This window comes from Dacryopinax primogenitus (assembly GCF_000292625.1).
Source record: "Dacryopinax primogenitus strain DJM-731 SS1 chromosome Unknown DACRYscaffold_21, whole genome shotgun sequence".
Classification (NCBI taxonomy): Eukaryota; Fungi; Basidiomycota; class Dacrymycetes; order Dacrymycetales; family Dacrymycetaceae; genus Dacryopinax; species Dacryopinax primogenitus.
This window is the reverse complement of record NW_024467218.1, coordinates 286,588-306,001: the sequence shown is the minus strand read 5'-3', so window position 1 is coordinate 306,001 and position 19,414 is coordinate 286,588. Positions and strand designations below refer to the sequence as shown.

The 19,414-nt window shown below is 52.8% G+C and overlaps 5 protein-coding genes across 5 annotated transcripts; 1 reads left to right on the top strand and 4 right to left on the bottom strand.

Moving 5' to 3' along the window:
* Positions 1 to 152: 152 nt before the first annotated feature.
* Positions 153 to 1,697, top strand: DACRYDRAFT_24811 (uncharacterized protein). Its single transcript, XM_040773864.1, has 5 exons — positions 153 to 817; positions 894 to 1,212; positions 1,265 to 1,385; positions 1,436 to 1,522; positions 1,580 to 1,697. The coding sequence occupies exons 1-2, from the start codon at positions 539 to 541 to the stop codon at positions 960 to 962; spliced, it is 348 nt and encodes a 115-aa protein (XP_040624760.1). The 5' UTR covers positions 153 to 538; the 3' UTR covers positions 963 to 1,212; positions 1,265 to 1,385; positions 1,436 to 1,522; positions 1,580 to 1,697.
* Positions 1,698 to 2,817: 1,120 nt separating this feature from the next.
* DACRYDRAFT_24810 (uncharacterized protein) lies at positions 2,818 to 8,444 on the bottom strand. The gene is made up of 7 exons (XM_040773863.1): positions 7,970 to 8,444; positions 7,872 to 7,912; positions 7,776 to 7,812; positions 5,997 to 6,266; positions 4,954 to 5,365; positions 4,349 to 4,900; positions 2,818 to 4,299 (listed from the first exon to the last, which is right to left on the bottom strand). Exons 5-7 carry the CDS (start codon positions 5,254 to 5,256, stop codon positions 3,706 to 3,708), a joined length of 1,449 nt encoding a protein of 482 aa, XP_040624759.1. The 5' UTR covers positions 5,257 to 5,365; positions 5,997 to 6,266; positions 7,776 to 7,812; positions 7,872 to 7,912; positions 7,970 to 8,444; the 3' UTR covers positions 2,818 to 3,705.
* Positions 8,445 to 9,964: 1,520 nt separating this feature from the next.
* On the bottom strand, positions 9,965 to 10,737 carry DACRYDRAFT_24808 (uncharacterized protein). The gene is made up of 3 exons (XM_040773862.1): positions 10,346 to 10,737; positions 10,072 to 10,296; positions 9,965 to 10,020 (listed from the first exon to the last, which is right to left on the bottom strand). The coding sequence occupies exon 1, from the start codon at positions 10,688 to 10,690 to the stop codon at positions 10,505 to 10,507; it is 186 nt and encodes a 61-aa protein (XP_040624758.1). The 5' UTR covers positions 10,691 to 10,737; the 3' UTR covers positions 9,965 to 10,020; positions 10,072 to 10,296; positions 10,346 to 10,504.
* A 2,078-nt stretch (positions 10,738 to 12,815) lies between these two features.
* On the bottom strand, positions 12,816 to 14,574 carry DACRYDRAFT_24807 (NADP-binding protein). Its single transcript, XM_040773861.1, has 8 exons — positions 14,473 to 14,574; positions 14,264 to 14,373; positions 14,108 to 14,211; positions 14,014 to 14,057; positions 13,899 to 13,958; positions 13,562 to 13,850; positions 13,236 to 13,512; positions 12,816 to 13,183 (listed from the first exon to the last, which is right to left on the bottom strand). The coding sequence occupies exons 1-8, from the start codon at positions 14,507 to 14,509 to the stop codon at positions 12,842 to 12,844; spliced, it is 1,263 nt and encodes a 420-aa protein (XP_040624757.1). The 5' UTR covers positions 14,510 to 14,574; the 3' UTR covers positions 12,816 to 12,841.
* Positions 14,575 to 14,915: 341 nt separating this feature from the next.
* On the bottom strand, positions 14,916 to 18,868 carry DACRYDRAFT_84208 (uncharacterized protein; the record flags this gene model as incomplete). Its single annotated transcript, XM_040776665.1, has 3 exons — positions 18,320 to 18,868; positions 17,786 to 18,161; positions 14,916 to 17,726 (listed from the first exon to the last, which is right to left on the bottom strand). The coding sequence occupies exons 2-3, from the start codon at positions 18,110 to 18,112 to the stop codon at positions 14,916 to 14,918; spliced, it is 3,138 nt and encodes a 1,045-aa protein (XP_040624756.1). The 5' UTR covers positions 18,113 to 18,161; positions 18,320 to 18,868.
* Positions 18,869 to 19,414: the final 546 nt, after the last annotated feature.

The window sequence follows — 19,414 nt, the reverse complement described above, 5'->3', positions numbered from 1 at the left end:
TGACTTTCCCGCAAGACGCAGATGGAGAGGCAAAGGTGGCTCAGCAGCAGGGATAGCTACGAAACACATCAGGTATGAAACCCTTCATCTAAGGGGCACTCACGTTTATTTTGGGCGGGTTCTGCTGGAGCAGCGGCCTCTAGGCCAGGCGGGGGTGCAGCATCCTTCTTTTCTTCACCGCTGTCACGATCATCAATCACTTCCGGCGTCCGGGCGGCTTCTTTTTTCTTCTCTTCTGCTTCTTTCATCTGCCTCTTCCAGGCCTGTAATTTGTCCTCTCCAGAGCCAAGCAACCCTCTCAGCCCACCAACAGGTGCGACATCATCAGTCGCCCATGCAGGTTCCTTCTCCTCAACCTCATCTCGGGCGCCGGGCCGGCGACGACGATCTCCTATAGGGGATGGAGAACGTTGACGAGAACGCGAGCGACGCCGACGGAGGGGCTCTGGGGATGGTGGTCGGCGGTCTCGATCACGCTCGCGATCCTTGTCACTGCGGCGCAGGTCCTCTCGTTCGTCACGCCGTCGACGATCATAGGATGCTCGTTCCTTCTCGGTATCCCAAGGCGTTCGGCCGGCGCTACTGCGTGGAGGATATTCGCTTCTCTCTCTGCTCCTATCCCTTTCACGGTCCCGATCCCTTTCCCAATCTCGGTCCCTTTCACGGTCACGAGCTCGTCGGTCTCGGTCGTAGCGATCCGGTTCTGGGACCCACGAGTCTCCATACTTGCGCATATACTCAGCATCCCGCTCGCGCTCACGCTCGCGATCTTTTTCCCGGTCTGCATCCCGATCGTCCCGTCTTACAGCACCTTCGGCTACGAAAAGAGAGTCAGCAAGTGTGTGTGGTGGACGATGGAAAAGAGAATAGTAGGCAGAACTGACATGACTCACCATCCTTCGTTCTCCAGTCCTGGCTTTCACCAGCCCGCCCTCGCTCTTTCTTTGGAGCTTCTCCGCTAAGCTCCTCCTCTTTTCTCCGCCTTCCTGCTTCCCTCGCTCGTTCTCTATCTGCTGCTCTGTCTGCCGCGGTCTCACGTCCTGGATCCCTGTCTTTCAAATCGCGTGGACGCTCACTTCCTCGAAGTGGCGCTGCGCCAACTTCGCGTTTTGCCAGGTGTGGTGCAGTGTCACGATCTCTCTCGCGATCGCGACGGAGAGCCAACGAGGAACCAGCCAGTCCAGCTGAACGGTCCTTATCGTAGTTATCGGTCTGTAAATGAAAATGTCAGAAACATGGACGGAATGCGGGTAAAATAGCACACATTGCGTAAGCGATCGCTCTCAGTGCGCACAGGCTGTAAGCGGAACGAACCCATTGGCCCTCCTTGGGACAAGTTGGGACGATAGGATCTCGAGCCACTTTCCTCATCTTCTTTCCGATACCTGCCTGATGCGTAAGAATTCGGCACGAAACAGACAGGCGAACAGCATACCGTCGCTCCCTTCCCGATCCGACCTCCCCTGTATTGAGATCCTTGGCCTCTCGCTTGTTCATCACTGGGCTGGTATGCTCGAATTGACTTTGTATGCGCCATGTGTCAACGCGGATGAAAATGGCACAACAAAATATATCTTACCCAAACCAGTCACTGAGATCGGGCATGCCCTCTGGTGGTGCAACCAGAGGTGATTTAGAGAGGTGCAACAGCTCTGCACGCGAGTAGCGAACATCGAGGCGCTTGAGTTGGGGACGGCGTTCTTCACTGACGGGGGAGTCATCTTCTATAAAACGGGGCACAGTTAACACCCCTGATAAAAATTAAGTGGAATACACATGCTAACTTTGCATAGTGGTGCAGTGTTTAGGGAGATTGGGCTTTGTTGTCGCTGTCGATGGTGAGGTGGTTGGCAGCAGTCAAAAACGCGGACACGTACCCCTGACACCCGGGCCAAGGGTTGCCGACCATCTCCAACTTACGCGTCTTCTTCTAGCAACCACGACGATGACTTCATTTATGCACGCATTATTATTTGTGTATGATGGTTCTTACTTTTCGACGTTTGTCACGTCTGGTATGACCGGGATTGGATGTAGGAGCTGTGTCGCGTGAACCAAATTGTGCGTGTCGTCGATCCAATTCATTGTGATCAGCAACGCCTTTTTCCATGGGATTCAGGCGGATAGATCTCTGTACGATAGCCCATCCTCAAAGCGTAACGCTCTGTCGCTTTGCAGAACGATCAAGATCTCGAGTGATCGCTTGTTTTCTTGTCTTGACGCTCAGATAACCAGACGCTGTTTTCGGTCTATCCATCCCTTAGCGCGGCCTAGCTGGCTCTGAGTTCACTTCTCGTGTTAGTTCTCTCCAGATCTGCTCGTATATCGTTTCCCCTATCTTTGATTTCCCAACAACCTTCCCCCTGGAACAAGTCGGGTGTGAGTTCTGTTATCTTTCGTCCCACCCAGCCCCAACCCTCCTGCATCGAATATCATTATGACTCCTAACTTCCATCTCCAAGTATCATCTAGATTGGCTCGCTGTGCTAACTCATTAGCATATCAAGGCGGATGTTCCACCGGAAAAGGCATTGCGACTATCCCTTTTCGAGCCTACGAGACGACGGTTCCGGGCGAAGTGTCGCAAACACGAGGCGTACACGAGGCCGTCTCCAGACCTATGTGATGCGTCTTTTCAATATCTGCATGGGCGTTTGCCTCACAAAGAGCGTTCTGCAGCTAGTGTTCTAGTGTTTTCGACCCGTAACAACCAACATTCGATTCTATGACGGGAAATCTAGTTTCCTCTGATGGAGAATATTGCACTCGTATTCTTGAGCAGTCACACGCGGGATTTTTTTGGTGAACGAATACAACTGTCATTCTGTTGATGGGGAGTAACGATTGGACAGGCAAGTACGAGGTGTACGAGTAACAGCTAGGGTAGTTGAAAGTAGGTAAGAGTAAGTAACGTGCCTAGTAATAGTAACAGGATTGGTTTGATTGCGAAGCTGTCGTCGTCGGCCCAACAAGCGGCACAGGAGGAAGAACGGGCAGAGCCGTATAACCGAAATAATCACCACAAAAGATGAAATAAGTAAGACCGATCTTGGTGGGTGCATGGGTGGCGTCCGACGAACGACGGGAATGACGAATGAGCGAAGGGAATGTCGATGCGCGACCCCTTGTTTGGATTGCTTTTGGTACTGCTTGCTGCTGGATATGGAGGGGCGCCGGCCGAAATACCGCTGTGGATGTCAAAAAAAGAATGCCGCTGAAATACGAAGTAAAGTAAAGCCTTCCGAGTCGACCATTTCGATCCGATCGAGGCTAAGCGCCATAGGCAGCTCAAGGCATGCACACAAGTCGATCCGAGATCGGTAGATCGAGGTTGATAACGACGACCGAGGCGAGAAAGGCTTGTACGATAATATCACAGAGCGATGTGTGTGTGCCGTGTGTGTGAGTAGAGGTAAGAGAATTTGCTGGAATCGAGCGTTGAATGCAGGGAATTGGAGAAAGGGTTGCAGAGAGCGAGAAGATTTGTTTGGATTTTTGCTGAAAAAGTGTAGTTGATACATTTTGTTGACCAGTTGCGATGAAGAGGAAGATGGCAAGGAAAGGGGAAGGCAGGCAGAGGCTATGCACAGCGAGTCAAAGACGTCATGAAGAGAGGAAGGCGTTAGGGAGGAGACCATGACGGGAGAGGCGCTATGAAGACAATATGCATGGATACAGTGGCGAACGGCGACGGAACGTGAGCGCTCATACGACACTGAAATCATACTGAACAGCATGAGAGCCACCGGCGGATGGTTGAGGCACGATGAACGAGCTGCGCATTGAGTAGACTTTGTTGTTATGGTTAATGGGCACCAGGACCTCGTCGGACTTTGCTATTGGTTCGTCCTTGGCGCGCATAGCCATCTCTGGGGTGATGCCAAACAGCATGCCCTGGGCTTGGTTCTCCTTTCCACTGGCACTGACATAGGATTCTGCGCTGGGGTAGATGGGAGTGATCGGCGTTGCCGGCATGCTATCGCCAGCATCGCTGGAGCCACTCGCAGACAAGGTAGAGGAGATTGAGTCCATACTGGACCCCGAGCGGGAGAGAGAAGAGTCATAGAACGTCTTGTATGCCTCTGAGGAAGATGGCAAGTCGATGTTCCATTCGGGGAAGGGGGAGTAGTGGTAGCGGTTTCCCCTTGCATACCACTCGCTTATAATACGCGACGCGCCGGAATAGTAGTGGGGTTGATATTTCTTGCAGACAGTCTCGGACAGGCGCTGGACCCCCTCCGAGCACAGCTCATCGAGCGCTTCCGAAACCTCGCGCGACTCGGTCGTGTCCTCGCTTCTCTGTTGGAACATGAGCAGATATTCCAGCATATATGTAAGAAGCACTAACCGAAAGGCGCGACTCTCCCAAGATGTATTTTGCCAAGCACAGAGAGCCGTGGGCAATCTGGCTGGGCCGCAGGTGTACGAACTCCCTCTTGAACAGGGTGAGCTCCATCAGAAAGCGAGTAACGTGTTGTGTACGCGGAGTCTCATACGACTCGCCGCTGCACTTCACGCGCAACCAACTTTCAGCAGTCGGGTGACCGATGTCCCAACCAATCGTTGCAAGGACATGGCGCTCCATCTGGACGAAAGCAGACTGGTCGTGTTGGTTGTGGCAGTGATCGACGAACTCGGCCAGGCTTGGGATACGTGACTTTTCATCCTCGTACTTCGCGGCGATCCAGAGGGCAGCACAGCCGATGAGTTGGTAGTGCTTCTTCAATACTACGCGCTTTGATATATAACGGTCGACGATGTTGATAGCCAGGTAGAGTGTTTCGGGGCGCATGCGGTTCATGAGGTGGACTTCAATGAGGAAGTCGGTGAGGCACGGGCGGATCTCCCAGCCAAGCTCAGGCTGCATGTCCATGTTCGGAACCTCGGGGTGCGTATTGGCCTATGCATATAGTCAGTGCCACACAGAGACAACATGAAGCAAAGGGTGCGTACCTCACGCTCGCGCCAGTACTCAAGGACTTCCTCTGCATACTCCTCTTCCTGCAGTAACATCGCGTCGCGGGTCATGAGTTGCTTTTGCTTCTTCTGCTTGTTGATCTCAACCATGATGGCAGCCGGTGGGGAGTAACGAAGTTTAGCGATGGTGGCGGCGAGACCGGGGGACATCCCTGCCCTGCTGCCACTAGGAGCGAGAGACTGGTGGGAGACGGCATGGGTTTTCTTCGCCTGACGAACGTATGCGTGGACGCGATTGGACTTGAGAGGGCCCTGACCTGGGTTGGAGCGGGTCTTCATGTCGAGGTCGGTATCTGCGTTTGTGTCGGGGACGGCAGCGGGTTCGGGGGAAGGAGAGGGAGAGACGATGGAGGAAGCGGCAGAGAAGTATTGGGTGAAGGGGAGCGGACTGGAAGTAGCAGGGCGATCAGCAAGAACGGTCAGGGACATGGCGCGCGGAGTTAAGCGGATTCGAGGGTAGAGAGGGGAAGGATCGAGGGTCACCGACCGAAAAAGGCAGAAACGCGAAGAGTAAGGAAGGCGCCGGATAGGCAAGTCGGTTGAGATCAGCCACAAAAAATTGGGGCAGCAATAGAGATACAGCGTTATGCAGAAAAACGAGTGGACGGGTATTAGGCCGGACGCGGTAGAGTAGTGGGAGGTAGCGCAGCGCAGCAGCAAGCAGGGGGGGGATGAAAAGGAAAGGATGAAATGCCAGAACAGGCAAATGCAACACTTATAAAGCTCGAGTGACTATGCTCGATGAACTGACACCGCACCATAGCTCAACATATCGGCTTGAAGCCAAATATGCTGAACCCATGGGTATGTAAGGACCATCAGCACCATCAGCGCCAAGGAATGCGAGCAGCGTCTAGAGACTGTCGTCTCATCCCTCTGGATAGGCCAACAGCCCATAGCATAGGGATGGAGAGGGTGACGCAGAGGCGCCGAGGTGAGGCCGCAGGTGCGAGGTGGTCCATCCCATGGTATAGGGACTTGGGCGGAGGAATGTAATCACCAAAGTTAACAACACTCACCAAATATGAAGCACCCCGTGCTAGCCTTTTAATTCTCCCTAGTTCTTTGCTCGTCGGATGGTCTATGCCGCAATGGACCTCGAACACGTTGTGGTATTGGGTAATGAGAGGCGGATTGGATTAGCAAGTACGTATGGTGGGCAATATCGTTGTAGGGGTTACTGGAATGCGGACCGGCGTGCAATCAGTTAAGAGTGAGCCGGAACCACGTCGCGATATGCCGATAGGGTGCGAATATGGACTTGTAGAGTGCGGGGAACGACGAGCAAACTACAAGTGGGAATTGTGGTGAGCGATGACGGGTCAGACCAAAGGTCGATAAGGGGGATATAAGAAGGAAAGCGAAGGCCGTTTGGGGTAAAACAAGGCTCGGGTTTGAGCCCAAGTCGCGGAAAGGACTGGACAAGGTTATTACAGCAGTGACTGCTGAAAGACCGAGAGGAGTTATGGAGGTAGGTAGCGGGAATACGAGAAGTAATGAGGAGGGGGAATATTGCGGAAGGGGTGTGAGGTAACAAGAAGAGACCCCGACGGTCTGGGATAAAAAGGAATGAATGACGGCAGCGAAGCAGAGCAACGGCGGCTGGGCTAGCCTGGAGGAGTATACAGTACTAAGATGGTGGGCGTTACACGCCGGTAAATGTGATGTGAAGAGAGGGCGAGGAACAGATAACGAGCGAGTTGTAGCGGCCTAGCGCAACGGTGAAGACTTGCCGCGGCATAATCAAGCCTTCTGAACCGTCACTCTATTCTGCGCGTACGCTTCTCTCCCAGTTCATCACCACCCACGCGAGCCCATCTAATGTAGCGGCGTCTGCCGTCGATCCACCGTCCCTCTGGCGGGCAGTGCCAAACCTATGGCCCCCCCCACCCACCGCAAGACAACCGCTACACGCGGCAGGGACCAAGTTTAGATCCCTTGTGAAGAGCGGGTGCTTCTTGAAGCTGAGAACGGTGACGCAAAGGCCTCTATCACCGAGTTGCGGATCCTCCGGTGGACGGCAACGACGGCACAGCCCGGAATAGGTGCGCCACCCACGCAGGGACATAACAATCGTGAAACAAGCGCAGGCGAACAAGAGAATAACAATAAGATTAAGAGGCCCACCGTGACGGCGCAATCCCACCGAAGGGAGCGCCGCGCCGGGTCTGTCAGGAAGCAGAGAGGAGCCAAATAATCAAAATGAAACCTCAAGGTTTAATGGGTGATTGGCCGGATGCGAACAAGAGAATGCAGAAAGGGAAAAAGGATCCGGTGCATGCACAAGTGTGACATGGGACAACATGTCACGGCCCCTGAGCTGTTGGAGGAGAGACATGGTGATTGACATGACAGGACGCGACAGGCTGCTCATCAGGTGTACCATCCACCATCGGGGAGTTTGGTACTCCCGGGGCTGAGTGCACGCGACCGATCGGCGTTGAGCCTGAGAATCCCGGTCCGAACCATCCATCCCAAGATAGTGAGGCAATAGCCATACTTGTCCTGGTGTGCAAAAGTTGAAAAAGCAGCCGCGCTTCTCCGACATATCACCTCCGTCATCGCCCACTTCTCTCTCCCAGGTCACAGTCACGGTTCCACTAGTGGTCCAGAAGCTCGGCTTCTCGTGCCTTGGCACATCACAGCGAGCCACCCCTCGACGTAACATGAGGCGCTTCTGTGTTCACCACCACCACCATCGACATCAATCCAAAACACTCCCATGCGTCTTCTATTTGAACGCAAAAGAAAGATGCGAAGCAAAAATGTGAAGAGCAAGTGCATGGAAGGGTTCTCACCACGAGTAAGCTCCACTCTGGAATATCTTGACAATATCTGGAGAGTTCAAACTCAATTAGCTCCTGGGCACTCTCCGATAGATTATACAAGCTCACCAAGCTCTGATGTGCTCGAACTGCCCCTCTATCTCTTCGATCTGCATCGAACCATCGTCAGCGGGCCCGATACTTTGAAAGCAATCGACGATCCTCACCGAGAGCGCGATATGGTATACGGTGGTGCAATGAATGACTTGAGTTAGCTGGCTGGATGCTGCGACCGAGAAGGGGCGGTGCGGCGACACAAGTGCCTTTTGGCGTATGGGCAGTTGGGTGCAGTCGTCGGGTTCTTCGACTGACTGCTGGGCTCCGGGCTCTACGAGGATAACGACCCTTGTGCGATTTGAGGGGGACGAGGGTGCAAGCGCGAGAGATGCGGGTATTGGATGCCGTGTGTTTGTCCACGCGACGTATATGCGATGTGTGCAAGAGCGGAAAGGGAAAAGCAAGTGCAGGAAACAGGATCGGTTGGTGCTGCGTGGAGGGTATATGCACCGACGGATGTGACAAGAGAGGGAGAGGTGCCGACGAAGGCGAGAGAGAGAATAGGAGTGAGGAGTGGTCGAACGACGAGGGAGAGTGTGAGGTAAGTAGAGCAGTCAAAAACCGAAAACCAAAGTGGGACGTATCAGCCTGATGCCTCGTGTTTGCAGCAAGGCGTACTGGGGTATATGACATCCGCTTGAGGCAGGGCCCCGACGTTGACCCTAGCCGGGTTCGTGATGGCCTTGCGCCTGGGGACGTCTTCGCGCCTTCTGTGATTGCTGGAAATGACCGAGCGACCGGGGCACAGCTCACATGCAGGCTGTCTCGACAGCACCTTGGAACTCTTACGCGAACAACCGAATGTCCGACATCTCCACATTGGACATGGTCGTCAACGTCCCCCTATTCGCATGATCTACCATCATCGCCCGCACTCGTGCTCTCACCGAATCGCTGCCTCGCTGGCCTGTTCAGGGTACGTCCATTGTACAGAGGGGTTCCTGAAACTGTGCACACAAAGCGCTTGAAATTTTTGCATTGATTGCTCTCCGATATCACAGTCTTCCCATGATGGTCCCCAGGGATCTCTCACGGTGGCAGTTAGAGAACGTTTGACAACTGTCACTCTTGCCTCCTTCAGTATATAATCTGCAACGTTGACCTGTCAAGGTCGCAGTTCGATCTTCCCCTTTCACGCCGCCCATCATCCTGTACTTCGAAGCGCCGGTTGATCGGTTTCGCGGAGCACCTACGCCCTTGTCTGCTACTCGGTAAAACTACGACAACAAGTAGATTAATGTTGTTGCATGCATGTGATGTGAAGAGCTGCTGCTATATTGCAAGTCTAATCCAACATCGCTTCCTGTGCACACGACAGATAGCGCTGCCCGCCCGTGTCTGATGCCTTTAAGACTTGGTGCGCTGGAGCTCTTGCGGCCCAATCTGTGTCTCCTCCCACGTCAGCAGCACGTTCGAACCCGGCAGATTTCGCAATTACCCGGGTGCACTGCCCAGTGTGGAGGCGTGCCCTGGGCTAGTGTTCTCCTCATATATACTCTTCACTCTCTTCACGTTGCTCCTCGTGTCCCGGACTATCCTAAAACAAGCATCCCTTGACAATACTATAAACATTCGCGCAGAATATGGTTGTCCCAAACCTCCCGATTCCTCCACGCCCCCTCGGCCATTGACATAGGATTCATCTAGTCGTAGTGATGCGGAATGGAACAGCGTCTGTGGAGCATTGTTGCCCAGGCCGTGACTCGTCGTCAACGTCCCGAATTGACCCATCGCGGCTTTTGCCTGCCCGATTCATCCAAGCATCTCCGTCGCGTCCCTGCCCGAAGATCTTGCGCCCCAGGGGCCAGAGAGAGTGACGTTGCTTCCACATACCGCCCCATCTCGATAGCGCGTGTAGAGAAGCACGAAAAGCTGCAACAACGGAGATGCTCTCGGTCTGCCATCGCTTCTGAGTCAGAAGGGTACCAGTTTCTCGCTTTCTTGGGATAAGTTGGGTCCTCAGTCGTGCGATACCCCGGGCCGCCCAATCCTGGGCGCTCCTTTGCGGATCACAATCGGGCCCTGTGTTACTCGGACAACCTACCGCTTTCGAATAACAACACACGATTCACAAATCGCATCTTGTTGTATCTGCGCAGCTTACCATAATCAGCGCACTGGCTGCTGGTTATAAGTTTTGGGAGTAAGCGGAAGTGACTGAGTAAGGAGTTCCTATGTTTCGCGACAAGGGCTGATTATCACCCGTCTACAGGATCCCACGGCCGCATGGGGGACATGACATGCCGGAGACGGCACAGTGCCTCATCCATTTACAACCCTGGCTGAGCGCCCTCTGATCAGCCTGCTTCCTGAGTAGCACAGCTCAAACGGGAAGGGACTAATGCTATATTAGGGTCATGTAATGGGTTTGTGTCAATCATGGAGTCGCATGGGGCGTTGTCTCCAGCGGTCCGTACGATGAACTGTGCTTTTTCAAGTGAGCGCGTTTTTGAAACCCGCAAAGAATTGGCGATGACAAAGCGAAGACCCATACCCTTGGCGACACTATTGAAGTTCTATACAGGCCCTTCACAGAGTCCGCGAATGCCTTTCAATGGCATCGAACATCCGGTTCAACGGAAACCCTGACCGATGAAATTGTCATTCTAAGGTAACACTGTTTCGGCCGGTCGGAGAGTAAACGATTATCGCCTCGGTGTATGATCTTTACCCACCAGCCGGTCCAGAGGCAAGTAGGCCGCCGCTGAAGCAGTGAAAATAGCAGTGATTTGGATGCTACGTGGTGTCCTGACCACCATGTAAGGCAGACGTTCTGACGTTGCCTGGAATGCATTCCAGTCACGCGTCACACATTCCAGTGCTAAGCCCATGATTCGGCAGCACGTGATGTGACGTCGAAGCGTACATCTTCCTCCCGCTCTTCACATCTAAAATTTCAGGTCATACGACGAAGTTCGAAATCGGTGGATACTAGAAGCGGATGTGTATGGCCGTTGTTCCTTTGTTCGCATTTTCCAACGTTTCTGCATCAAGGTACTCTGCCAGCTCCACAACATCGTGCTGCTGAAATCGTTTTGTCATGAAAGTATGTTATTTTGAACCTTATCTTTGTTGATTGTTGTGATGTTGCAGAGAGCAGGCTTGCAGAAGCGGCCCCAGTAAGCGAAAGCTAAACAACGCCTCCCGTTCTTCACCGAGCGCTTATGGCCGCTTCTGTGGCTCTTTGCGTACAAGGTTCGATGTTTATACGTGATTACCTCTCTACTGGTAAACATTCCTTGGACATTGACCTGTTGGAGCGGGAATTTACATAAAACCACACCAGGCGCTCATGCGACCCCGATTGCTCTTTTGCACCGCACCTCAAAGACGTACATCTATCGAAATGTCCTCGCTTTCTAACTTCAACCGCTGGAATACTCTCTGTGCCGGGCACAAATTACTGTTCGATTATCGCACGGTAATATCACAAGTATTCTACCCTCGTCGATCGACAGTTCTTGCTGCTTCCCGTTAACATGTTAGCTTCTCCCGACCGATCTTCCGATAATCGTGTCGCTTCGAGGCAACAACACCGAAATTCGGACAAATGCTACATCATGCTATCCATCGCTGATAGAGGCACATCTGCTGCCGCCTCGCCATCCTACTATGGTGAAGAGGTACTAGTGCTGTAGACAGAGGAGCCGCACATTAATCCGGCCGACAGTGTGTCATACCGTACCTAGGCACATCACCCACCTTGTGCGGGTTATTGCTTCGTGATCGATAACTGTCTGCTTCAGGGAGCACTTCAAACGATGGCGACAACACTAGCGAAAGCGTGGAATCGATCTCTCATCGCATCCGGAAATTTATCGCTATCATCCTGGTCGATGCTCTACACGGCTCGGTTGCGAGACTGTATGGAAACGCCGGATGACATGATCCGATGTATTTCCTCCCATGACCTAGGCGCCCGTGATCCGCATCATTACTGAACGCCGACAGCATTGTTAGCGCGCCCCGCTTTGTCTTGATCTCAGATTTGACCGGTGTCAGATATTTGTGTCTTGCCATCACCCGAGACCGGCGATTGGTCACCCTGATGGAAGCAACTGACGGCCGGAACGATGCCTATTTGTATAATTGTGTTCTATCTGATCCTCGGCACAATATGTTCTGTTTCTAGCATGTCATGTGGCAATTTCTATGGATTTGTGTTTCGCATTCAGTGACAATGTACAGGTCGGTTGGTGACGAATGCAACAAGCGATGATGGTAGAGCTGACGTCGCTTTGGTCCGCTTTGTTCGGCTAGCATGTAATTCGGCAATGAAAAACAACTGACCTTCCCCACACATGCGACGCTTGTTGACAGCTGCACCTGAGACCTGACAATTACAACAAGCGGTCAAGGTACGTCTGGGGCCAGAGACCATATCGGTCAGGGCATGACCTGCTCAGTTTTGGTTCACAACTGTATCACTTCTTTGCTGATAGACTTACTCTACTGCAAGACGATGTTCTGGATCAGGTGTGCTCTGTATGGGTCATGCGATTATCCTGAGCAGCAGATGTCTCTACCAGTCAACCTGGGGACGAAGCGGAACGATGGCCTGCATATTATTTGAGTTGCACTTTTCATTGTAGAATGCGATGAAATGACTTAGGTTTGCTATGCCAACAAATCTGAGATTCGCCTTAGGCCGCTTGATCGGACAATATATTGTCTCGCATGGACCCTGGAAATATGACATTACAATGAGAATGATATAATTACGTGGGAATCAGAATCCAACAAACCCTCTCATCGCCACAGTTTCTATGCTTCTGAGAAGCCTGCCAGAATCGGTATCTTCACATGTCTGAAGTTCCAGGCAGAATTGCTGCCAGAAGAGGAGATCTCTCCGGATCGCATGATCTAATTGTTATTCCTCTTTATTTCGTACAATGCAACTACATATTTGCAATATGGGTGTCATGCACCTCTTCGATCATCCGTGAGGGGTATTCAGAGCTGCACAATGCACCAGCTGTTTCTTACTCAAGAGCCCACCCGTTGCCCTGCTTCTTGATCTGCACAGGACGCTTCTCATCGAGCGAGATACGGCCAGCGTGGAGGATCGCGGTCGTGAGGACAGTGTTAAGAATGGTCGGCAAGCCCTGCTTGTCAAAGTCTGCCGGCTTTGCTACGCCGGCGTTGACCATACGTGCAGCATCGACAAACTTCTCGATGGAGATATAACCATATCCTCGTTGGCCGTCGAAGTGACCCGTTTCGGACGGCGTGTACTTCATGTAAAAAGGATTGTAAAAGGCGAGTCCAGAACCATCGACTGTCACGTCGTATCCGCGATGGGCTTGGTCGACGTGCACGTCTCCCTACCGACGTGAATGTGAGCATTCCATACACTTTGATCTAGGAAGTCCTCGCCTTTGCGCCCATGTAGTGGAAATGTTGTCCAGAGTGGATACCCGCGCCCATAGGAGCGGTCCAGGACGCAGTGTACACTGCAGTTCCCCTATGCTTCGCACTGGTGGTTGACTCCCAGTCCACAAGGAGGGTGATTGTGTCCTCGGCCTGAGGTACACAATTAAACGGTTCGCTGGTAGCAATACCTTTGCTTGCACTAGCCACTACACGAGTTGGCACGCCTTTGTCACCCATGATCCAGCAATGGATGTCGATGTGGTGGGAGTTGAGGTAGTAACTGTTCGGTCCGTAAGTATCTCATGGTGACATGATGCAGCATCGCCAACCTAATGTCGGAGTCCCTCCCCGCCCATTCCTTGAAGGTAATAAGCTGATGCTTCGGCTGGCTCATCCATGAACTGAAAAAATTGAACTCCCCGAGGGCCTGTGCACGCCCGCGGGCGTCAGAGTAGGCAGGATCGAACCGCTTATGGTGTTCGACAAAGCACACAACGCCATTCTTCTCCGCCACGTCAATCAACTTTTGGTGGTGCTCCAGTAACTGGGTTGCGGGCTTGGTGAGGAGAACATGTAGTTTGCGCTCGAGTGCATAGAGAGCGATGGCAAAATGAGTATCTGAAAACAAAATCAGTCGCTTGCAAAAGGGGATAGGAATCAACAAACTGTCAGGAGTGAATATGATGACGGCGTCTCCAGGCTTAAGCGCATCAATGGCAGTCTTGTCTGCATCTGGCGGTAAGCATTGCTTGTTTATATGATGTCAAATGAGGGAGCGTACACGCTTCCGTGTCTTGCTTGTCCCCTTCCGGATAGCTCTTGAAGCTGATGTGAAAGTCAGCTCATTGTCCAGCTACGGCACGCAGCGCACGCACCCCACGTCAAAGTCCTTGTACACGTCGGCGATCTTGGATTGCAAGTGTGCGCGAATGTCGGGGAACTTCGCCCCGTTCGTGCCGACCATAGACAGGGCATTAACCTAATCCTATGGGTCAGGATGTGGGGTACTACGCAGGACAGCAATAACTCACCTTGCCAAGCCGCCGGAGGTCGAACAGGGTCAAGCCCACAACACCCACTTTCTTGTCAGACTGAGAGGCACCAGCGCCAGTCCATCCCGTCGTGTACTCTCCAGTGCCGCCTAAACCGGGCCGTTGTCAGCTCAGTCTGTTTCTCAATGCCAACGCCCTGAGTATTCCAGCCCGCGCCGGCCTTTCCAAAGCCGATCGGGAGTACTCACACATCAAGCAGTTGAGCTTGCTCAGGTTCGCCTCCATTTTATGCCTTGCTGGGTGGTTTAGGATGAAAGAATAGCGATTTTGTGATGCACGAGAGGTGAAATGAGCACAGTTGGAGCGCTGGCAATCCCTCTATACCAGGGCTACAATGCCCATATGGCAGCTTCACCCGGTCCGCTGCGGCCCGTGGGTTTCCCCTATTCGACAAGATTCGGCGGATCATTGTCCCGACAAGTCCAATGAAATAAACCCGATTCTTTATTACCGGCACGAAAAGCATCGCCCAGATCAGACACTATGTACTGTATGCTTGCTATCCAAGGATACAACAACGGTACCATAGAATTTCCCAGAGTGGAAACAATAGCACAAGGGAGAAACCTCCCTACAAGCTGGGCAACATATGAAACGAATGACGGTGAGTGAAAGTATGCTTGGCATGAGATTATGACGAGCCTATTGCCACGTAGACATTGTAATTCAGAGTTTGAGGGTTGCTGATAAAAGTGTAATCACTGGGGTTGACATCGATCACCTGTACGTTATTCCGGTAGAGGGTAGCACGCATGCCCGAGCCTACGGCGAGAGAATGACTGAACTTGTTGATGCCGACGTTGACATTGACGGTGGTGGGGTTGGCATTGCCACTTGTAGGGGACGCCCCAGACCCAGAAGGTGGCGTAGAGAGAACGAGAGACGCGGAGGATGTAGCAAAAACCACGACGTAAAAATTGTCCTCTTCCCAGTTGTACCCGTTTGGCTGACCAATGCCATCACAACACGCCGATGCGCCAGCTGGATGCGGACGTCCATAGATATAGACCTTGTCGTTGGTGAAAGTGGGGTAGAAACCATACTTGAAGGCGAACGAGTAGTAGTTGTTCATATCAAGCCACGCCGTGTGGGGAAATCCATTCACCCATGTTGTACCGTCGGGCATGGCACCTTCGATGGGCCCTACGTAGTGTGACTCACCATAGTCGTTCCAGCTTATAATTTCGGTCATGGCGATTTGGTTGCGGTTGGCGATAAGCATCTCCCAGCGAGTTGCAAACAGGTTATCGTCGTTCTTGTACAGGAAATTTTTATAGCTGTAGTGGGTGAAGAAGTTGGGGGAGACAGCAGCCATGTAAAGTTTCCCATTCAGGCCATTGATCCATTGCTGATCAGTACCATAGGTGACATCTGAGTCGCCCGACGGCCACCCGCCATTCCAGTTGAATGCGCCACTCACGAAGGGGTAATTCCCGAAGGTACTTGGGTCGACGAAGAACGAAGGCATAAAAGTGACTTGAACTCCTATCTTGTTGAGTACATCTTGCCATCCAGCTTGAACACTTCCCTGTCCGAAAGTTGTAGTCTCCCCAGAAAAGGTGCTGAATACCAGGCCTCCGTTATAATAGAGTTGGTTGGGGTGACCAGCGAACTGTCGAACCTGATTGGCAAGATTCTGAGCATCTCCATCCGATCCACCGGGGAGGGCGGTCATGTCGGCCGACAGGAACAGCTTGAACCCTGTACCCACGGCGGCCGCATACGCAGAACTCAACTGGCCAGGTTCCCAGTAGTCGGAGCCGTAGTTAAGTGCAAAAGCATCAATGCCGCTGGACTGAGCTAGGGCAATGTCGGCTGCCCAGCTTGATTGGCTGTAGGGGAACGTGTTCCCAACCATGTGGTGAGCAATGACCACCTTGTTGGTTGTCAAACCAGTGGTGAGAGAAGGAGTAGCAGTAGAGGAAGACGTGGTTGATGTTGTGCTTGTTGTGGTTGTGCTTGATGCCACAGAAGTGACCGAGGCAGCCGTAGACAGGGTATACACGCTCAATCTCCAACCGCCACCGCAGATCTCGGTCGAGCTGCCGGCGCAAGGTGTACTGCAATCGCTAGAAGCGGCTTGTCCGCCACCATTGTTGGTGAAGTCGTTGCCACAGTAGCACTCGTTCCCATTCTCGACACCAGCCATCAGGTAACCTTGGCTTGCGCACCAGTTCTGGCAAGTCTTGACCGTCATCGACGACGACGAAGTTGAAGTGGCACTGAGAGCTCGGGCACTGACATCTACTCGGCAGCCCAGACTGACCCAAGCTGGGTTGGAACCACCACTCGGAGTCGGGGTTGCGGTTGAGGGGGATGTGGACGTCGTTCCCGTATACTTCCAGATATTGATGCCCCAAGTGCCGCCGCATTGTTCGGTAGGATTGCCCTTGCATCCCATGTTGCACCTCCCGTCCGTGGCAAGTACACCCTGACCGGAGCCGGTTTGGATGGAACTGCCGCACATACACTCCTCCGCATATTCAACGCCAGCGTAGCTGTACCCATTGGATAAACAATAGCTCTGACATATCTCGAGCGTCATTTGGAGCGAGTCGGCATATTCGCTGTTGAGGGCACGGTTGCTTGCATCGACATAGCAGCCAAGAGACGTCCACCCGGCAAATGTCGGGGTGGCAAAACTGCTGGTCGTGGTCGTGCTGGGCGCAGTGGTCGTAGAGGTCGTTGATGTGGCAGTCGTGGTGACTGTTGTAGCAGTAGAGCTAGAAGTCGAAACGTCGCCATATACCCAGATGTTGATGCCCCAGGTACCACCACATTGCTCTCCGGCATTACCTAAGCAGCCGATGTTACACCGCCCATCGGTAGCAAGCACACCTTGGCCGGACCCGGTGGTGATCGAGTTACCACACATGCACTCTTCTGCGTACTCGACGCCCGCGTAGATGAAACCGCTGGAAAGGCAGTAGTTCTGGCACCATTCCTTGGTCATGGACAGCGAGTCGGCATACATAGCGTTAAGTGCTCGGTTGCTGGCGTCGACGTAACATCCGAGGGACGTCCAACCGCTGGATTGTGTGACCGTCTGATACTGCCAGATGTTGATTGCCCATGTGCCGCCACACTCCTCGGCGGTATTGCCCAAGCAGCCCATGTTACACCTTCCATCGGTGGCGAGCACACCCTGGCCGGAGCCTGTAGTGATGGAGCTACCGCACATGCACTCTTCGGCGTACTCCACCCCGGCATACGTGTACCCGTATGACAGACAGTAATTTTGGCACCATTCCATCGTCATTGACAGGGAGTCCGCGTATTCGGCATTGAGAGCACGGCTGCTCGCATCGGTATAACAGCCAAGGGAAACCCATTTTGAGGTAGAGCCGGAGGAACCCATGGAAGCTTGATACAGATTTAAGGCACTATTGCCACCGCAGGTCTCGCCAGAGTTCCCAGCGCAGGCCACGCTGCAACTACTTGACTATGAAGGAATAAAATGAGATGACATGATATTGGGCCTGGACTCTGTGCTCAACTCACAGACGTGGACACTCCGAGCCCGTTCGAGACCGTGTTACCACAGTAGCACTCATTACCGAATTCCGTTCCGGCAAAGAGGTAGCCCGAGCTGAAGCAGTAAGACTGGCAGTACTCCACACTCATCGAAGGGGAGGTTGTGTAATCGCCCGTTAGGGCGCGAGCAGGGCCATCGGTGACACATCCAAGATTGTTCCACGTAACACCGCGGGTCTGGAGATGGTGGGAAGACGAGGCATTGGAGGAGAAGACGGCGAGGGACGTGCTAGGCGCCGAACTGCCTGGAGTCGATAACCCGAGCCAGGAGTAGAGAAGAGAGCCAAAGCGCATTTTCTTCAGATACTGCAGAGTCGAGGTTGGATTGTTGTTTTTTCGGCGCCTGAACATGGTTTCGGGGAATCGTGGTTCGCGAGGGTACAGATACCGCATATTGGGTGGCAAGTTGTGAGTGACAAACAGCAGGATAAGAACAACGGTAAGCAGGCAGATATGGTGAGCACAAAAGCATATATGTCTTTATGGCAGGGGAAGGCTCACGTTTATCAAGGGATGAGTCCTGCAAAGGATTGACGCGTATCAAGTGCCTCTAAGAAACAGGCACCGCGGCTTATGCGAGTGCCCGAAATTGGCAGATACGTTGGTAACGGGCAAGAAATCGCGTGTTTTCCCCGCGATTGAGTACGAAAAGAATGCTCAGACGGCAAAACTCTAGGCACAGAATTAAAGGTGGCGTCCTATGCTTGGGCGACGAATTCGGGGTCCGTGGCTTGAGCAGAGGGCGCGTAAAGAATGTGTTCGTAAGGTGGTACGACGGCCAAAATTTTGGAAAAGAGGGTACAGTGGTGGTGACCAGTGAAGGCGTCTATGACTTGAACCAGGAGCGAAGAGAGGGACGAAAGACACCGAGAAGAGAGGGACACAAGAGAGAGGGTGAAGGGGAGGAGAACAGAGACGGCGCCTCTTCAGTGATAAACCCTTTATTTTCACCCACTCATGTTTGTAGTGCGGACAACACCGGTGGCAGATAACACGGGAAGCCGCAGTTATTGGGGCCCACGTTCCCATCATGCTCGGAGAAAATTAAGCTGAGAGAAAGGCGCCTGGTGATGGCGGTATCAATGAGGGAAGTGTTGACGGAGACCCTGAACATCCCAGGCCTTGGATTGGCTTAACGGAGGTAAATCATGGATCAGGGATGCCGAGCGCCCACGACCGGATTTCGTGCCTGACCACTGCATCGCCACCAAGCCTCTTTTGGAGCCCCTCCCAACATTTATTTCCGGCTATTATATCTTGGACACCCCGACAGAACCTCCCAATCGAACCTTGCTGTCTCAGAGTTAGACGCTAGGCGCTTAGATCTCAACCTTGTTCCCACAGCTGCAGTAGTGGTATCGTCGTATGATTGCGGGTGAGTATTCTACTTGATTCATTGGTCCTCGAACTGCCACTGGTTAAGACCGAGGGCCATAGTACTGGAACCTCACCAGTCTTAAATTACCTCGCCATTTCAATAGTTGCTGTCTTCCACCTACACCTGATTTGAAAAATCGACACGCAGATGAATTTCAGGAATTTGTATTATTCTGCCATAAGGCGAATAGGTGCCGGTAAGTACATAAATGTCCACAT